Genomic DNA, 14,322 nt, shown 5'->3' with positions numbered 1-14,322 from the left:
GAAGCCTGAAAGCCGTCTGCATGCCATGCCATGCCATAAATAGAATGTGCAGCGAAAAACAAAGCAAAAGAAAAATGAAATCCTTTTACAAAAATAACGCGACCATATGGGACGATACAACACAAACAACGCAGGCATCAAGTTTTATTTAAGGCGAAATAGGCAAATCCAACATATCGGTATCATGATGAGGGGCAAATAGAGATGGAAGGAGCCAAGTAAAGAATCCATCATCCGTCTCTCCCTTCAATCTCTGCGTTGAGTACTCCACCAACAAATTCCACAGATCTCCAACTGTCCATTCATGCGAACGTATCCATCGAGTTACCTACTCCACAAAGCGCAGAAAGTGAAATATAAACATGCTATACACACAGAGGCATAAAAGCTTGGCACGAGCTGGGTGGAGGGAATGTACCTGCTCTATGTTTCGCAATGCCTTCGAGCCAAGCGTGTAGTACAAAATGAATGGTCTTTCTGCCTGAAATCATATCCATTTTGATCATTGTTAAAACTTAGAATTCTCGTGAAATTGTCTGAGTCAGCTAAAGATTTCACACATGATATATATATATATATATATATATATATATATATATATATATATATATATATATATCCCATTCAGGCTTTTTCACAAAATTCTCCCTTTATTTGCATTGAAGGTATAACATTAAACTACCTGAGAGGCAGCTAGCCACTGAACTACGGCCTTCACTTCAGGATCTCCTCCAAAAGCACCACATCCCCAATTCCCAGTTGCAATCCCAACTTCATCATCCTCATTATCCAGAGACATCTCAGAATCTCTGATCTGTTGGTGTACAGATTGTCCTCCAAACACCTCATCAGAATTTTCGCTAGTTTCCTGCAACTATAGAAAAGTAAAAAGTAAAAAGCCAAACAAGCAAAATTTCTTGTACAAGAACAGCAAGTTCAGATGATGTTTGTTGATGCACAAAACCGGAGGTCTTGGAACAACGTAAATCCGACCGTGAATCTGCAAGAAATGTAAATAAGACAAGATGTATCGTGGTTCACCCCAAGGTTTGGGCTACGTCCACACTGATATTGTATTTATCTGAGAGGTGAGGGATAGAATGTGAGAGTCTATGTAATGAGAGTGAGGCTTTGAGAGGGGGTGAGAGGGTTTAGGAATTGGTCTCCCCTAATTGTAAGGATGATGAGTTCTTTTATAAAATAAGAGCTCCTCACTTATTACATATTTATCATTTCCTTTATTACATAATTACATTTAAGTCCCCCGAGTATTTGTACGAGATCTAAATACGGAGGCCCTAAGTATGGTATAAATAGTAGTCCCCCAAGTCTTCAGTTAAGAGAGTCTTTTGGCTGGAGACTTGAAATTCAGTCCATATGTGGGCCGAAGTAACAAGATGTTGTCTTGAACTGATGCTCGATATGAAGCGGTGCTCAATCTGAAGTGATGTTCAACTAGAAGTAGCACATGTTGCGAGGCTGCTCGGCTTGTGGCTTATGTTGTCTTGGTTGGCTCAGCTTGTGGCGTTGAAGGTGAGGGAGTACCTTTTATAGAATAAGGGCTCGCTCCTCAATACATAAATGATGGGCTAGAGTTGATCCTCGCGACGAGGCAGTTGCTCGGTAGGCGGCGATGCTTTCTAATGATGGTGAGGGAGTCCCTTTTATAGAATAAGGGCTCGCTCCTCAATACATAAGTGATGGGTTAGGAGTGATGCTCGCGGCGAGGCGGTTGCTCAATAGGCAGTGATGCTCTCTAATGATGGTGAGGGTGTCCCTTTTATAGAATAAGGGATCGCTCCTCCGTACATGAATAATGAGTGCTCTCTAATGAAATTGAGGGAGTCCCTTTTATAGAAAAAGGGCTCGCTCCTCAATACATAAATAATAGGCTAGAGTTGATGCTCTCTAATGAATGTGAGGGAGTCCCTTTTATAGAATAAGGGCTCGCTCCTCAATACATAAATATGGGCTAGAGTTGATGCTCTCTAATGGAGGTGAAGGAGTCCATTTTATAGAATAAGGGCTTGTTTCTCAATACATGAATGATGGGCTAGAGTCCCCCAAGTATTTTTCATGAGGCCCAGTTGAGGCCCAATATATGGTACATAATGTAGTCCCCCAAGTCTTTGGTCAATAGAGTCTGTTGGCTGGAGACTTCAAATTGAATCCATGTGTGGGCCGAAGTGGCGGTTGTTCGGGGGCGGTATTTATATACCCTACACTGAAGCTTTGTAGGTGAAGTTTTGCAAGTGAAGCTTTGAAGCTGGAGCTCTGTAAATGAAACTTTTAAAGCTAGAGCTTTTGTAAATGAAGCTTTTGAAACTGGAGCTCTGTAAATGAAGCTTTTGAAGCTAGAGCTTTTGTAAATGAAGCTTTTGAAGCTAGAGCTCTGTAGATGGAGCTTTTGAAGCTATAGCTTTTGTAAATGAAGCTTTTGAAGCTAGAGCTCTGTAAATGAAGCTTTTGAAGCTAGAGCTCTGTAAATGAAGCTTTTGAAGCTGATTGACATGAGTGATGCTCACAGATGTTGACATGAGTGATGCTCATGAATGTTGACATGAGTGATGCTCATGAATGTTTATGTATGTTTGATACGAGTGATGCTCATGAATATTTATGTTTGATTGACATGAGTAATGCTCATGAATGTTTATGTATGATTGACATGAGTAATGCTCATGTATAATTTGAAGTACTGGACGTACTTTTGATTACCTGGTTGGTGATAATAGCGGCAGGCTGCTAAATAATTTTAGAGTACTGGGCGTACTTTTAATCATCTGGTTGGTGGTAATAGAGGGCCTGACTCTTTTGGGCACATGGGCCTTCACCCTCCACACAACATTCCAGCCCATTATTTTGGGCTTTGCCGTTTTTTTTTTTTTTATTTTTTTTATTATTATTACCCTCTGATGGGGTGTATACAGATGTCTCCGAAAGATAAGAAAAATAAATTACATCATTAAAAAATAAATCCGACCCTCTGCTCAATGGGTCACGCCCATAATGCCATCACCACCGCAATTATGTCTGCTTCTTTTTATCTTCTTTTGCTTTCTGCTTTGCTTTTGCTTTTGTGGGAGTGGTTGAGCTGTCTGAGGGATAAATGCATGCTTTTTCTTTTCATCTGCAGATATACTCACATGCAGCCTTTCTTTCTTTTTTTCTTTTCACTTTCTGCTTTCGGCCTAGTTGTTGCTGGGACTTTGTAGTGGGATGGCATGTGCTTTGCAGGGAAGCCTCCCTTTTCTTTTCCTTGCTTTTGCATGTGGGTGGTCGACAAAAGTCATCCATGTGGGTGGTCGACTAAAGCCATCCAGACTCATCATTTCAGAATATCCAACCCACCGTAGTTTTCTTTCAACCAGTCACAAAACTCAGTGATGGACGCCGTGTCTAGCACATCGAGCTGATGGCGAAATACATTGAGGCCACCTTCTTGGAAGACCTTAGCTGCTTCAGGCCCCACACTGCGGTCTCTGGATGTGAGTATAACAGTAACTCCATGTGCCGCAAGCTGCTTCGAAATCTCAGACCCAATCCCCCTGTTACCCCGAGTCACCACCACAACAATCCTAAAAAACGAGGTACAAAGATTAAACATTTTCACCTCCAAGACGAAGATTGCCTGAGCCCACGAAGGCGGTCCATCCAGTTGTTCTCAGGGATCAGACCCGCCCAATGCGGAGGAGCTTCGGCGAAGGAAATTCCACGCATGGCCTCCCTGACCCTCGTCGCGTTCTTCGCCGTAAGCGGCGCGTTTATGCGATTCTCGTCTTCTCTGAAAGCCCTAATTATCTCTGAGTCGGAAGCGACCTCCTCCTCCACTTCTTTTGCTTCCGCTTCGTTGTCGCGGCTTTTGTTCAAGCGATCATTGCGCCCGACGTCGTTGTTTAGCTGGAGAGACGAGATTCCTCCGTCGACCTGATTGACAGTGACGCCGTTGGAGTGCAGTTGGGAGTGGATCAGGACAGCGTCGTTTCCGATCTGGTCTTCGTCGTCTTCGGAGTCGACGGCGGAGACTGGCTGGTAGAACTCGATAGCGGATGCATCGTCGTCATCGATGTTGGTGTCGGAATCGCTCCCATTACGGTAATCTGCGACTTGGATGACGTCAGGCAGAACTGTGGCGTTCATCGTCGTCGTTCCAACTTCCAGCGGTGAAGAGAACCAAAAATATGAGAAGAGTGAGCATTTTGGGGGAAATGGACCGGAAACAAAGCCTCTGGTTTAAAGGTCGTACCCAGTGCACAAGGCTCCCGCTTTACGCAGGATCTGGTTTAAAACTTGTATCCGCTGCTGCAGCACAGTAGGGAGGTCATCGATCCGACCCGAGAGGACCTTGGACTCGTTCTTCAACACGAAGTCGTTGTGGAAGGAGCAGACCCTGGCTGGGAAGCCTGGTGGGTTCTTTGTCAGCACCGGGACTCAAGGCGATGGCCAAGAAACCACCCTGTAAGCTTTTACCTCATTTCTCAATTCTAAACTTCTTTTATGAAATTAAAAAAAGCTAAGAAGTTGAATTGGGAGTTGAATTGTTTGGTTGGTTTTTTGCAGATCCACGACGGAGGTGAAAAAATGAAAAAGAACCGACACAACTTTTCGTATCGATTCCCATAGATAGCGCCAAATGTTGATGCATAAAACCGGAGGTCTTGGAACAACGTAAATCCGACCGTGAATCTGCAAGAAATGTAAATAACACGAGATGTATCATGGTTCACCCCAAGGTTTGGACTACGTCCACACTGTTATTGTATTTATTTGAGAGGTGAGGGAGAGAATGTGAGAGCCTTTGTAATGAGAGTGAGGCTTTGAGAGGGGGTAAGAGGGCCTAGGAATTGATCTCTCCTAATTGTGAGGGTGAGGAGTCCTTTTATAGAATAAGGGCTCCTTACTTATTACATATTTGCCCCTTCCTTTATTACATAATTACATTTAAGTCCCCCGAGTATTTGTACGAGATCTAAATACGGAGACCCTAAGTATGGTATAAACAATGCTAAACCAAATATAAACTTTACATTAAGAGCTCAGCTAAAATTAGTAATGCAGATATCCTTTCCAAATGTAGAACATCACCTAAAACCACACACACACACAAACCAAGATAAAAGTGATAGAAAATTCATACCAAACGATTATCACTACAAATGTCACTGGAGTCTTTAACATCTGGATGAAGCTGAACTCCAGAACATCCATCCTCTCGAAACAATCTCTTGTTGTGCTGATCTTTCGATTGTTGAAAAAATCCACAGAATGCCTTATTAGTTTCCCTGTTGAAGCCAACAAGTAGGAGAGATCAAAGCTACACTCAAGTGTGACAACAATCCAGCATAATATCACCAAGAAATTGAAGGCAAGGATTTAGAATTTGAACAAAGAAAGAAAACCAAGGGTTTGGGGTCCTACTTTATGCTTGTGAAGAGTAATTTAACAAAAATAAATTGGCATGCTTGAAGCCTTCCTCAAAGTTGCAGGGACCAGATTGCTGATACTTATTTCCTCTCGACTAGACTCGACAGTTTCTGACACAATACTGTGACACAACACGAAAATAACAGGTTTCAGATCAACACAATAACTTATTGGGTCATTATTGGGTGACCCGTTAAGAACCCGTTAATAGCCGGTTCTTAACGGGTATACACACGGGTAACACGTGGGTACCCCGTTTCGACCCGTTAAGAAAAAAAATATTTTGATAATTTTAAAGTTTAATTACTAAAAGATTTATTATAAAATACAATAGCCATATTAATATATACAATATATTCTATATTAAATATATAGTTTTGTATTATTATTCAATATAAGTTTTAAAAAAGAAAAGTTTTAGTCATTATTTATTTTTATTATGAGAGTTCCTTATTATCATTATTAGGATAAATTTTACTTAACATGTTGTTATCCAAAATTAACATAAACTAATATAGTATTTGTATAGAAAAGAACTAAGAAAACATACATACAAGTATGAAAAATGTGAAAGAACATATAAACACTCGTGATTCATCATTATTCCTCTACGAGTAGATAATGGTTACACTTACATTATCGTTTAGATTTTTAAAATCCTCCAAACCTTCATGAATAATGTTTTTTATTTGAGGGCAAAATTAATAAAATTAATAATAATTATTATAGAAGTGTAAAAAATGTAAAAAAAAATATACAATCACTCATAGTGACAAACTTTACAACTTTCATGAAGGGGTCAGCTTCAAAATCCAACACTATAATTCATAAACCTTAAATTTATATTTAACCGTTGATTGCCATTTACGCTTTATTCTTCTTACTGAATTTTATTTTTAAAATTTTATTTTTTGAAAACATGATCATCTGGCGGATGTAAGAAGATGAACGGTTCAGATCTTTGATATCCCGTTTCGATATTTACGATTAACTGAAATATGAGTCGATGTCATATAGTTTGTAGAAACTTTATAAACATCAAGCAATATTTTCACTAACCGTAAAACTCTGAATATAATATCAATGATTCAAACCGTTCATCTTCCTGCATCCTCTAATAGATCAAGTTTTCAAAAAAGAAAATCTTAAAAAAAAAAACAAAATTTGATAAGAACACTGAAGCGTAAATGTAAACAATAATCAACGGTTAAATTTTGATCTATGATTTATATGATTATAGTGGTGAATTTCGAAGTTAAGCTCTTTATGAAAGTTGTAAAACTTGTCATTATGAGCGTTTATATATATTTTTTATATTTTTTTACACTTCTACATTAATTAAAAAACCATTAAAGACTTTAGGTAAGTGAAAATATACTTAAAAGAAAATTGCGTTTTTATGTTTTGAATGTGACAATATAGTATGTATATACTTATTTAGTATTATGTTTTTCATTTGATTATTTATTGCTTTAAAATATATTTTCCTTAATGGGTAACGGGTCGGATCATATTACCTGTTAATATTATCGGGTCAATTTCAGGTCGGGTCATTTTACCCGTTTATTTTAATGGGTGTTACACGACACGACCTGTTAAGATATCGGGTATGACACGAATACGACACGAACACGGAAAACACGACACGAATGACAGGTCTACTCTCGACTATAGTTGAATGGAAGTTTCATTTCCTAAGTCACAAAAAAAATTATCGTACGAAGTCCCCAAGGGCCGGCCTCCCACTCTCTTATGCAGCATTTATTAGCTTGGCTGAGTTGGTGGATCGTGCCATAAAGCAATGTAAAATTGGCTAGGTAGATGATGGGTTTCTATTCTGGAAGCATGACTATACCATATGATTCATATAATCTGTCAATGCTTAACCAAAATCTACATACCGGAGGAGGAAGTCTTGTTTATATTGTCTCATCCCTGGGCTGCATAATGCATCTATTGCAATAATTCTGGTTTTACGTCTTCTGAGAGAGTCTACATCCCTTGTGTCCACATAGTCACCAGCAAAACGAAAAGAAGAAGCATACCTACACCACTTAAAAGAAATAATGACAATTGGAAAGCAGAACCAAATTAAATTCATAGTGTATTAACAACAAATGTTTAACTCCTCTAATCAAAATATATGTGATTATTGTCTAACAAACAAATAAGCAAACAATATGTTATCAACGCTCACCCTGTATAATCGGAAAACCTTTCTGCACCAATAATTTCTATAGCCTCATTATCTTCCATGGAAGGCATGAACAGCATGCTAGCAATTAATTCAGGATTGATCATGAAACGGATCTCTTCCTACGTGAGATGATAATAACAAATAAAATTAGGTGCTTCTGCAACTATATCATCACCTGCGTGATCCAAGAAAAGGTAACACATAAAATACAGTTTAAAAGTGCTGGCACGCACACTTAGGTGAAACATATAAAGAGTCACAAAACCAGACCTGTACACAGCCCTTGCGAAGAGCACCACCTCCTATATTTTTGTTTGCAAAGTCAACTTCAAGAGCCCCACTTGACTGATCTTCTATCAAGCCTGAGTCTGAGCTGTTAACCTAGAACGATATGAAAAGACTATTTAGCAAGGTATTGCAACTGCAAAGATGTAGTAGGACTAGGAGAACGAAAAGGGGAAATCAATCGATCTGTGTGTAACTAGAGGCTTATTATTTAATACATCTGCTCATCTTTTACCTCAAAGCAGCAGAGAGGAATGTCTGACTTGCTCCAAAAACTAGCCTTGGGGTAAGAAATGCTTAAAGGATCATGTTTCAGAGGAAGAACTTTCCGCTCAAATGAGACAAAACCCTCAGGCATATGGCAACTTATCCTTTCAAAGTAGTGTATAATGCACCTTATCTTATTCTCCTGTTGTTCACTATAACTGTCATATAACGCCCTGAAAATACATTCAAGGTGGTAGGTATATTTAACTACAACTATACGTGAAGTAAAAGTAAAAACTAGAAGAAACAAGTGCCACATAAGAAATCAAAGATGACATACGCAAACAAATGATCGCAGTTGATGGTTGGGAGATGTCTGGCACCTCGTTTATTGGTGGGGAACAAACAAAATAACGAGCACCCGAGAAGAGCACTAATTAGTTCCTGAAAAGCAACGCGGACATTAATCAGTAAAGTAATACCACAACCAAGGGAAGTTTTGGGATGCGATCGCCTATGGTTCTTCAGATAAGAAGCCAAAATAATGATCACCAACTGCAAGCAACAATGATGATATAGATACCTGGCTGAGCAACACGATTCCTGCTTCTTGTGAATCCAGTAGACGAAGGCCAGTTTTGACTCCATGGATAAGGTCACCTGCGTTTTGATAGTGGTATTCTAGCAGAGCGGGCAAGCGCAAAAGCAAATTCGCCAATGCCGGGACAACCTCTCCAAACCATTTCCTCGCTTCCCCCCTGGACATGAGCTGCACAGCCCACGCCCTTCCATTCAGAATTCAGATGATATGCTAATGCTATGGATATCAAACACTTGAACAGAAAAAGGAAATTAAAAGTCAAAGTGTACAAAATTGAATGAATTGCAGAAATGCAAGACCTCATTGAAGAAGAGGGCGTAGCCGTATGGGGCGGAAGGAGCGAAGGGGTGAGAGGAGAGCAAAAGAGAGTGCCGGAGGTCCGAAATGGCTATGAATAGCAGCTCCCCAGAATGCACCCCACTCTGATCAGGACCTCCCGCCAACACCTTTAGAGCATCCACCACTTGCGGCGGCCAGAACAGACTGCAAGACCGTACCACCACCGGCAGATACTCTAGTATCGACTTCAAGTCTTCCCTCCCTTCCATTGTCTCCCTCGCACTCGCCGTTGAACTGCTGTTCGGGGAAAGCGGCTCCTTTTTTTTTTTCTTGGGAGCCCACGTGATATTTCAGAGTTTTTCTGCGGGGAAATGCTAATTATTTCGGGCTTGGGCCCGTTAGCCATGCTGAGCTAACGAGTCCAAAACAACACGAAAGGAACTCAAAGATTTACGGGGAAAATTTAAGAGAACTTTAACAAAAAACTTTCGGTACTGTTTACATTAACGAAAAATTATATTTTTACATTACTAAAATGTCAATGTGATATTTCAGAGTTTTTCTGCGGGGAAATGCTAATTATTTCGGGCTTGGGCCCGTTAGCCATGCTGAGCTAACGAGTCCAAACCAACATAAAAGGAACTCAAAGATTTAAGGGGGAAATTTTAGGGAACTTTAACCGAAAACTTTCGGTACTGTTTACTTTAACGAAAAATTATATTTTTACATTACTAAAATGTCAATCATGATACTATTCATTTTACCTTTTATTTTATCATTATCATTAAAACTCAAAGTTTTCAAATATTTTTCATTAATTTTCCTGAAATTTTATCGTACGCATCTTTACTCTTAGTTTGTAAAACAATGGTTTCCACAGCTCGAATCCGTGATTTTTCCATCACACAAAAAAAAAAAAAAAAAAAAAAAAAAAAAAAAAAAAAAACCAACATTTCCTATCGTTATTTTTCCATCACAACTCGAATCTGTGATTTATCAAGGCTCCCTCTTCGGGATGATTTTTTACCATTAACTAAAATAAAATATTTTTACTTTTTACCATTAAAACGAATAAAACAAAAGAGAATCCAAAGTCAAAGGACGACACATTGCTTCTCCATTACCAAGCGCTGCAATTTGAAGGTTGCATTGCTCCTATTTGGTGTTGGTTCATATTTCTATTGAACCTTGTAACATCAAGTAAAACTGTAAATGTAATGGGAGCATACCAACCAGCTCTGGGTTAATTGATCCGGTGATATTCTTTCAAATTTTGCGTTCCGATACATCCTAGTAACTCGGACTACTAGTAGGCAGTAGCACGCTACTCTACTGCCTGCTTTATGTCAGCTCATCTCATCTCAAACTAGAGCACCTGTTTGCAGGAACAACACTAGCAAAAACCATCACTTAGTTTCTGTGCTTAACCGAACGGCCAAGCACATCTGTCGTGTTCGAATCAAGACAAACCAAGACAAGAAAAGCCTGCTCATCAGCTTGTCTGTGCACACTACCATATCGGCCAACAATATCAGGTGCATCTCGAAAATAAACGTAAACTTACATATTCATATTTCCTTCAACCAAACTACAAAACATTAGCAGGAAGGAAAACAATAACTGACAAAGATAAGGTCGAAACTACTAATCCGAAACTTATGTCCCCATTTTCCTCGAACAGAATCCAATTATTTTAAACTAGTTAATTTACTACACCAGACTACACCCTTCGTACAAAGCCAACTATCATCGCATGTTACCCTCTCGCAGGACATCCATCATATTGTAGATCCGCTTGTCTGCCTTTGAATGAATCTGCATTCATACAATATTTCATATCATAAAAGTAAAGTATTGCATAAAAGGTCCTACGAGTTTCTAGCTTAATCACCAAATATACGTTATCAATATTCTAGCCAAATAACCGATGAGTATCCAAATCATATACTATATTTGAATAGGAACTTAACCAATCTTCTTTCCAGTTGTCAAAGTAGTTCGTTAATATATTACGCTTCTTAAGACCAAAATTTCATTATTTTTAAAACCATCATAAGCACTGCAGCAAGTAAGAAAGCAAAAGAGGGATGGAAAAGTTTCAGCACCTTGTTGGCAAGGAAAATAACAGCATCGATTGTACCCTCTGCATAAATTGATCTACCACAAACATTATGCTGAAACTCGAAAGAAACTCTGCAAAAGGGGAAATAAATTCAATGGACCAGAGTTACAACTATAAACAAAAGAAAATTTGTCTGCGAGAGAAAGAGAGACAGCGAAAGAGGATATTCTTATTACGTTTTATCAGGTGAGGTCAGATGATACATATGAAATGCGTGACCAGACAAATGCTCCTCTGGAACTCCCACCAGCTCCAGTTGTTGCTGGGGATCCCGGATCAATTGGATCTGATGAAATTTGTCAGAAGATCGAAAAACTAAATAAAATAATGAAGGATGAAAAATGAAAGAAGAGTTATCCAAGTTTATTTGGTACTTCATGTAATGGGACTGACCATGCTTTCTTAACCTCAAAGAAAATGATATGTAACCCAAGCCTACTTTCCTCGCAAATTTGAAAAATAAACTAATAAGGAGTCTAACGTGTTCAATATAAAACTTACCGGATGAGGCAAAATGAAAAAGAGATGCTACAGTTAACCATTTCTAATTATCAAAAGCTATAATTAACATGTATCATTTAACATGCCTGTTCCATATCAAAGGACACCCCCAACTTCTGGAAGCAAGAAATAACAGCCTTGGCGGTTCCAGATGCATCAACTTTACTTGCTTGATGGGATTCCATCACCTGAAATTTAAAATATATGAAGAAGGCACATCAGACAATATGAACAGAAAACATATAAAAGAACTTTCAGAAAAATGTAGCACACCAGTCAAATGAATGTCAATATTATACTGAAAATGACCTTTTTATCAAATAATTAGACTTTCTCTTATATTATATTTAGCATCAGTAACAAATTATAAGGGAAAAGTGAAGTACCTGTAGAGAATACCCAGAGAAGGCTCCAGGAAATTGCTCAGCCATGATATCCATGGCTACAAGAAATGCCACAACCTATTCATACCAAACAACGATTAGGATAAAGTAGGCAAGCCCCCAGAATATTAGAAACCATTAAAGTACCAAATCCTAATCACCTGTTTCCCCATCTGTGGAGAAATCACTGCATAGACTTTTGAGTCTTCTACAGTCTTATACAATTGATCCCTGTCCCCGCCTGTTGTTCCCATCACAAAGGGCACTCCAACTTTGCAATATAGCTCTGCATTATCTGGATACGACGAAAAAAAAAAAAAAACCCAAGAGAATAAAGACACAGAATCACCTGCACTATTTCCAGCAACAATGGAAAGGAAAACACGTTTGAAGTAAAAGAACGTCGATATAGAGTTTTCCAAACCTATGGTATTACTTACCATTGACCGCAGAAGGGACGGTGAAGTCGATAACAATCAAATTGGGATATTTCTGGAAAAGGGATGCAAGGGTGCTTTCTCTTTCATGAGGACCATGCACTAGAATCTCGTTTGCACCAACTTGGACGGTTTGGCCAGATTCTTCAGCGGAGCCAAAAGAAACTGGAACCACGGTGAGTCCTGCAGAATTTGCTGCTTGGATGATGGCCTTCCCCATTTTGCCACTACATCCGTTTACCTTTTGGACAAAAAGAAGACAAATTCATGGAATTTGGCATCACTAACATAGCTGCTGTGCTGGGAGTTTTGATTTGAATTATCAAAGTTCCAATCATGCAAATTATCATAGGTGCTGGGAGTTTGACGGCAATTGATTGACATTTCTAAAAAGGCTATTGATTTAGAATCGCAGAGTAACGAGGAACAAGATAAGGAAAGCATTACCATGATAGGAATGTCAATCTTGTTCTTGGAGGGAGACTGCTCAAGCTCAATGCTTTGGCCGGCTACGGCTGAAACTGACATCACCTTTGCAGTTGCTGCAGCTGACGACGACGACAATGAAAGTGTTTGCCTCCGAGCAGTGAAGACGGTAGCCGCATCCAATCTGGTGGTTGCAGCTCCAGCCAAGAACGCCCGCTTCTGTTGCTGAGGAGGAAGAATCGCACAATTGGCGGCCGGAAGTTTGAGCATGGTCGCCATTGTAGCGAAGGCTTCTTTGGGAGTTAGGGTTTTAGGACACAGGACGTCACCAGGGGGGGGGGGTGGGTTTGATTTGATTAGGGTTATTTATGTGGTAATTTCTTTCCTTGTTGGGGAAACCGTAATGTCACGTTTGTTTGACAGGATTAAGAGGGCTTGGACTGGACTAGACTATAGTCTGATGTTTGGTGTGCATCTGGATTAGCTTTAATGAGCTTAACTCGGACTCGCTTGGACTAACTGCCTCCTTAGCTGTTCTTAACGAGCAACCCCAAAATCGGGCGGATTCGTAAGCCAGAGAAAACCGAGAGATTTTTTGCGCCGTCCCTTCGTCCAGTCCAAGCCCTTCGTCCTCATCTCTACGTTCCCTCAACGTCGTCCTTGCCGTGTTCCCTCATCTTCGTCCTCCTCACCCTCATCTCTGCGTCTTCCGATCTCTGCATCTGCTCGCCCTCATTTGTATGGTAAACTTCGATTCTTCTATTAATTTCATTTATTTGTGTTGCAGATGGTAATTTTACTGAGCTTTATTTGATTTTGTTGTTTTGGGTTTGATAATTTTTGAATCATAGAGATCTGCACTTGAATAAATTAGGGTTTTGATATTTAGGTGAAATTGAAATTAGAATTTGGGTTTTTCATAAGATGAGATGGAACTTGGGAATTTAGGATGTCAAAGTTGTAAAACTTGGAAGTCCTACCCACATGTTGTTTTCGATTTTTAAAAATTGGGGTTTCAACAATGGGAGTACTCTGTGCGTGTGTGTGTCTGCGTGTGTGTGTGTGTGTTAGTGTACTCTGTGTGTGTGTGTGTGTAATTTATGTGTATGTCATTACCAAAAATCCTCGTCTCCAAGCATACTCTCTCCAAACACCTCTTTCACTGTATGTTTTTATCCGCCAAATTAGGATGAATTGATGAGTTAGTGCAGAAGTGTGTGTGTGTGTGTCTGTACTCATTACTCTGTGTGTGTGTGTGTTTGTGTACTGTGTGTGTGTGTGTAATTTCTGTGTGTGTGTGTGTTTGTGTGTACTCATTAACGTAGGGGGTGTGTGTGTGTTTGTGTACGTTGTGTGTGTGTTTGTGTATTATTTGTGTGTGTGTACTCTATGTTTGTGTAATTTCTCTGTGTGTGTGTGTGGTTGTGTACTCATTAACGTGGGGGGGGTGTGTGTGTGTT

At 39.5% G+C, this 14,322-nt stretch overlaps 3 protein-coding genes across 4 annotated transcripts; all 3 read right to left on the bottom strand.

Annotated features, from left to right (window-relative positions):
* Window positions 1-17: 17 nt before the first annotated feature.
* Window positions 18-9,340, bottom strand: LOC126603718 (poly(ADP-ribose) glycohydrolase 1-like). Of its 2 annotated transcripts, none has more exons than XM_050270659.1 (11): window positions 9,014-9,340; window positions 8,697-8,882; window positions 8,454-8,557; window positions 8,142-8,346; window positions 7,892-8,002; window positions 7,622-7,740; window positions 7,326-7,469; window positions 5,138-5,282; window positions 683-868; window positions 419-481; window positions 18-328 (listed from the first exon to the last, which is right to left on the bottom strand). In XM_050270659.1, exons 1-11 carry the CDS (start codon window positions 9,260-9,262, stop codon window positions 149-151), a joined length of 1,692 nt encoding a protein of 563 aa, XP_050126616.1. In that variant the 5' UTR covers window positions 9,263-9,340; the 3' UTR covers window positions 18-148. The 2 variants fall into 2 exon arrangements, with proteins under 2 accessions (XP_050126616.1, XP_050126615.1); XM_050270658.1 differs by having other exon boundaries at window positions 683-874; window positions 9,014-9,339.
* Window positions 1,026-5,128, bottom strand: LOC126603720 (uncharacterized). The gene has a single exon (XM_050270664.1). The coding sequence runs from the start codon at window positions 4,138-4,140 to the stop codon at window positions 3,610-3,612; it is 531 nt and encodes a 176-aa protein (XP_050126621.1). The 5' UTR covers window positions 4,141-5,128; the 3' UTR covers window positions 1,026-3,609.
* A 1,171-nt stretch (window positions 9,341-10,511) lies between the features above and the next one.
* LOC126603783 (4-hydroxy-tetrahydrodipicolinate reductase 2, chloroplastic-like) lies at window positions 10,512-13,221 on the bottom strand. The gene is made up of 8 exons (XM_050270743.1): window positions 12,884-13,221; window positions 12,440-12,677; window positions 12,161-12,294; window positions 12,003-12,077; window positions 11,703-11,804; window positions 11,292-11,401; window positions 11,099-11,186; window positions 10,512-10,808 (listed from the first exon to the last, which is right to left on the bottom strand). The coding sequence occupies exons 1-8, from the start codon at window positions 13,139-13,141 to the stop codon at window positions 10,740-10,742; spliced, it is 1,074 nt and encodes a 357-aa protein (XP_050126700.1). The 5' UTR covers window positions 13,142-13,221; the 3' UTR covers window positions 10,512-10,739.
* Between the last annotated feature and the right edge of the window lie 1,101 nt (window positions 13,222-14,322).

This window comes from Malus sylvestris, chromosome 15 (genome assembly GCF_916048215.2).
Source record: "Malus sylvestris chromosome 15, drMalSylv7.2, whole genome shotgun sequence".
Taxonomy (NCBI): domain Eukaryota; kingdom Viridiplantae; phylum Streptophyta; class Magnoliopsida; order Rosales; family Rosaceae; genus Malus; species Malus sylvestris.
This window is presented reverse-complemented; position numbering and strand designations above follow the sequence as displayed.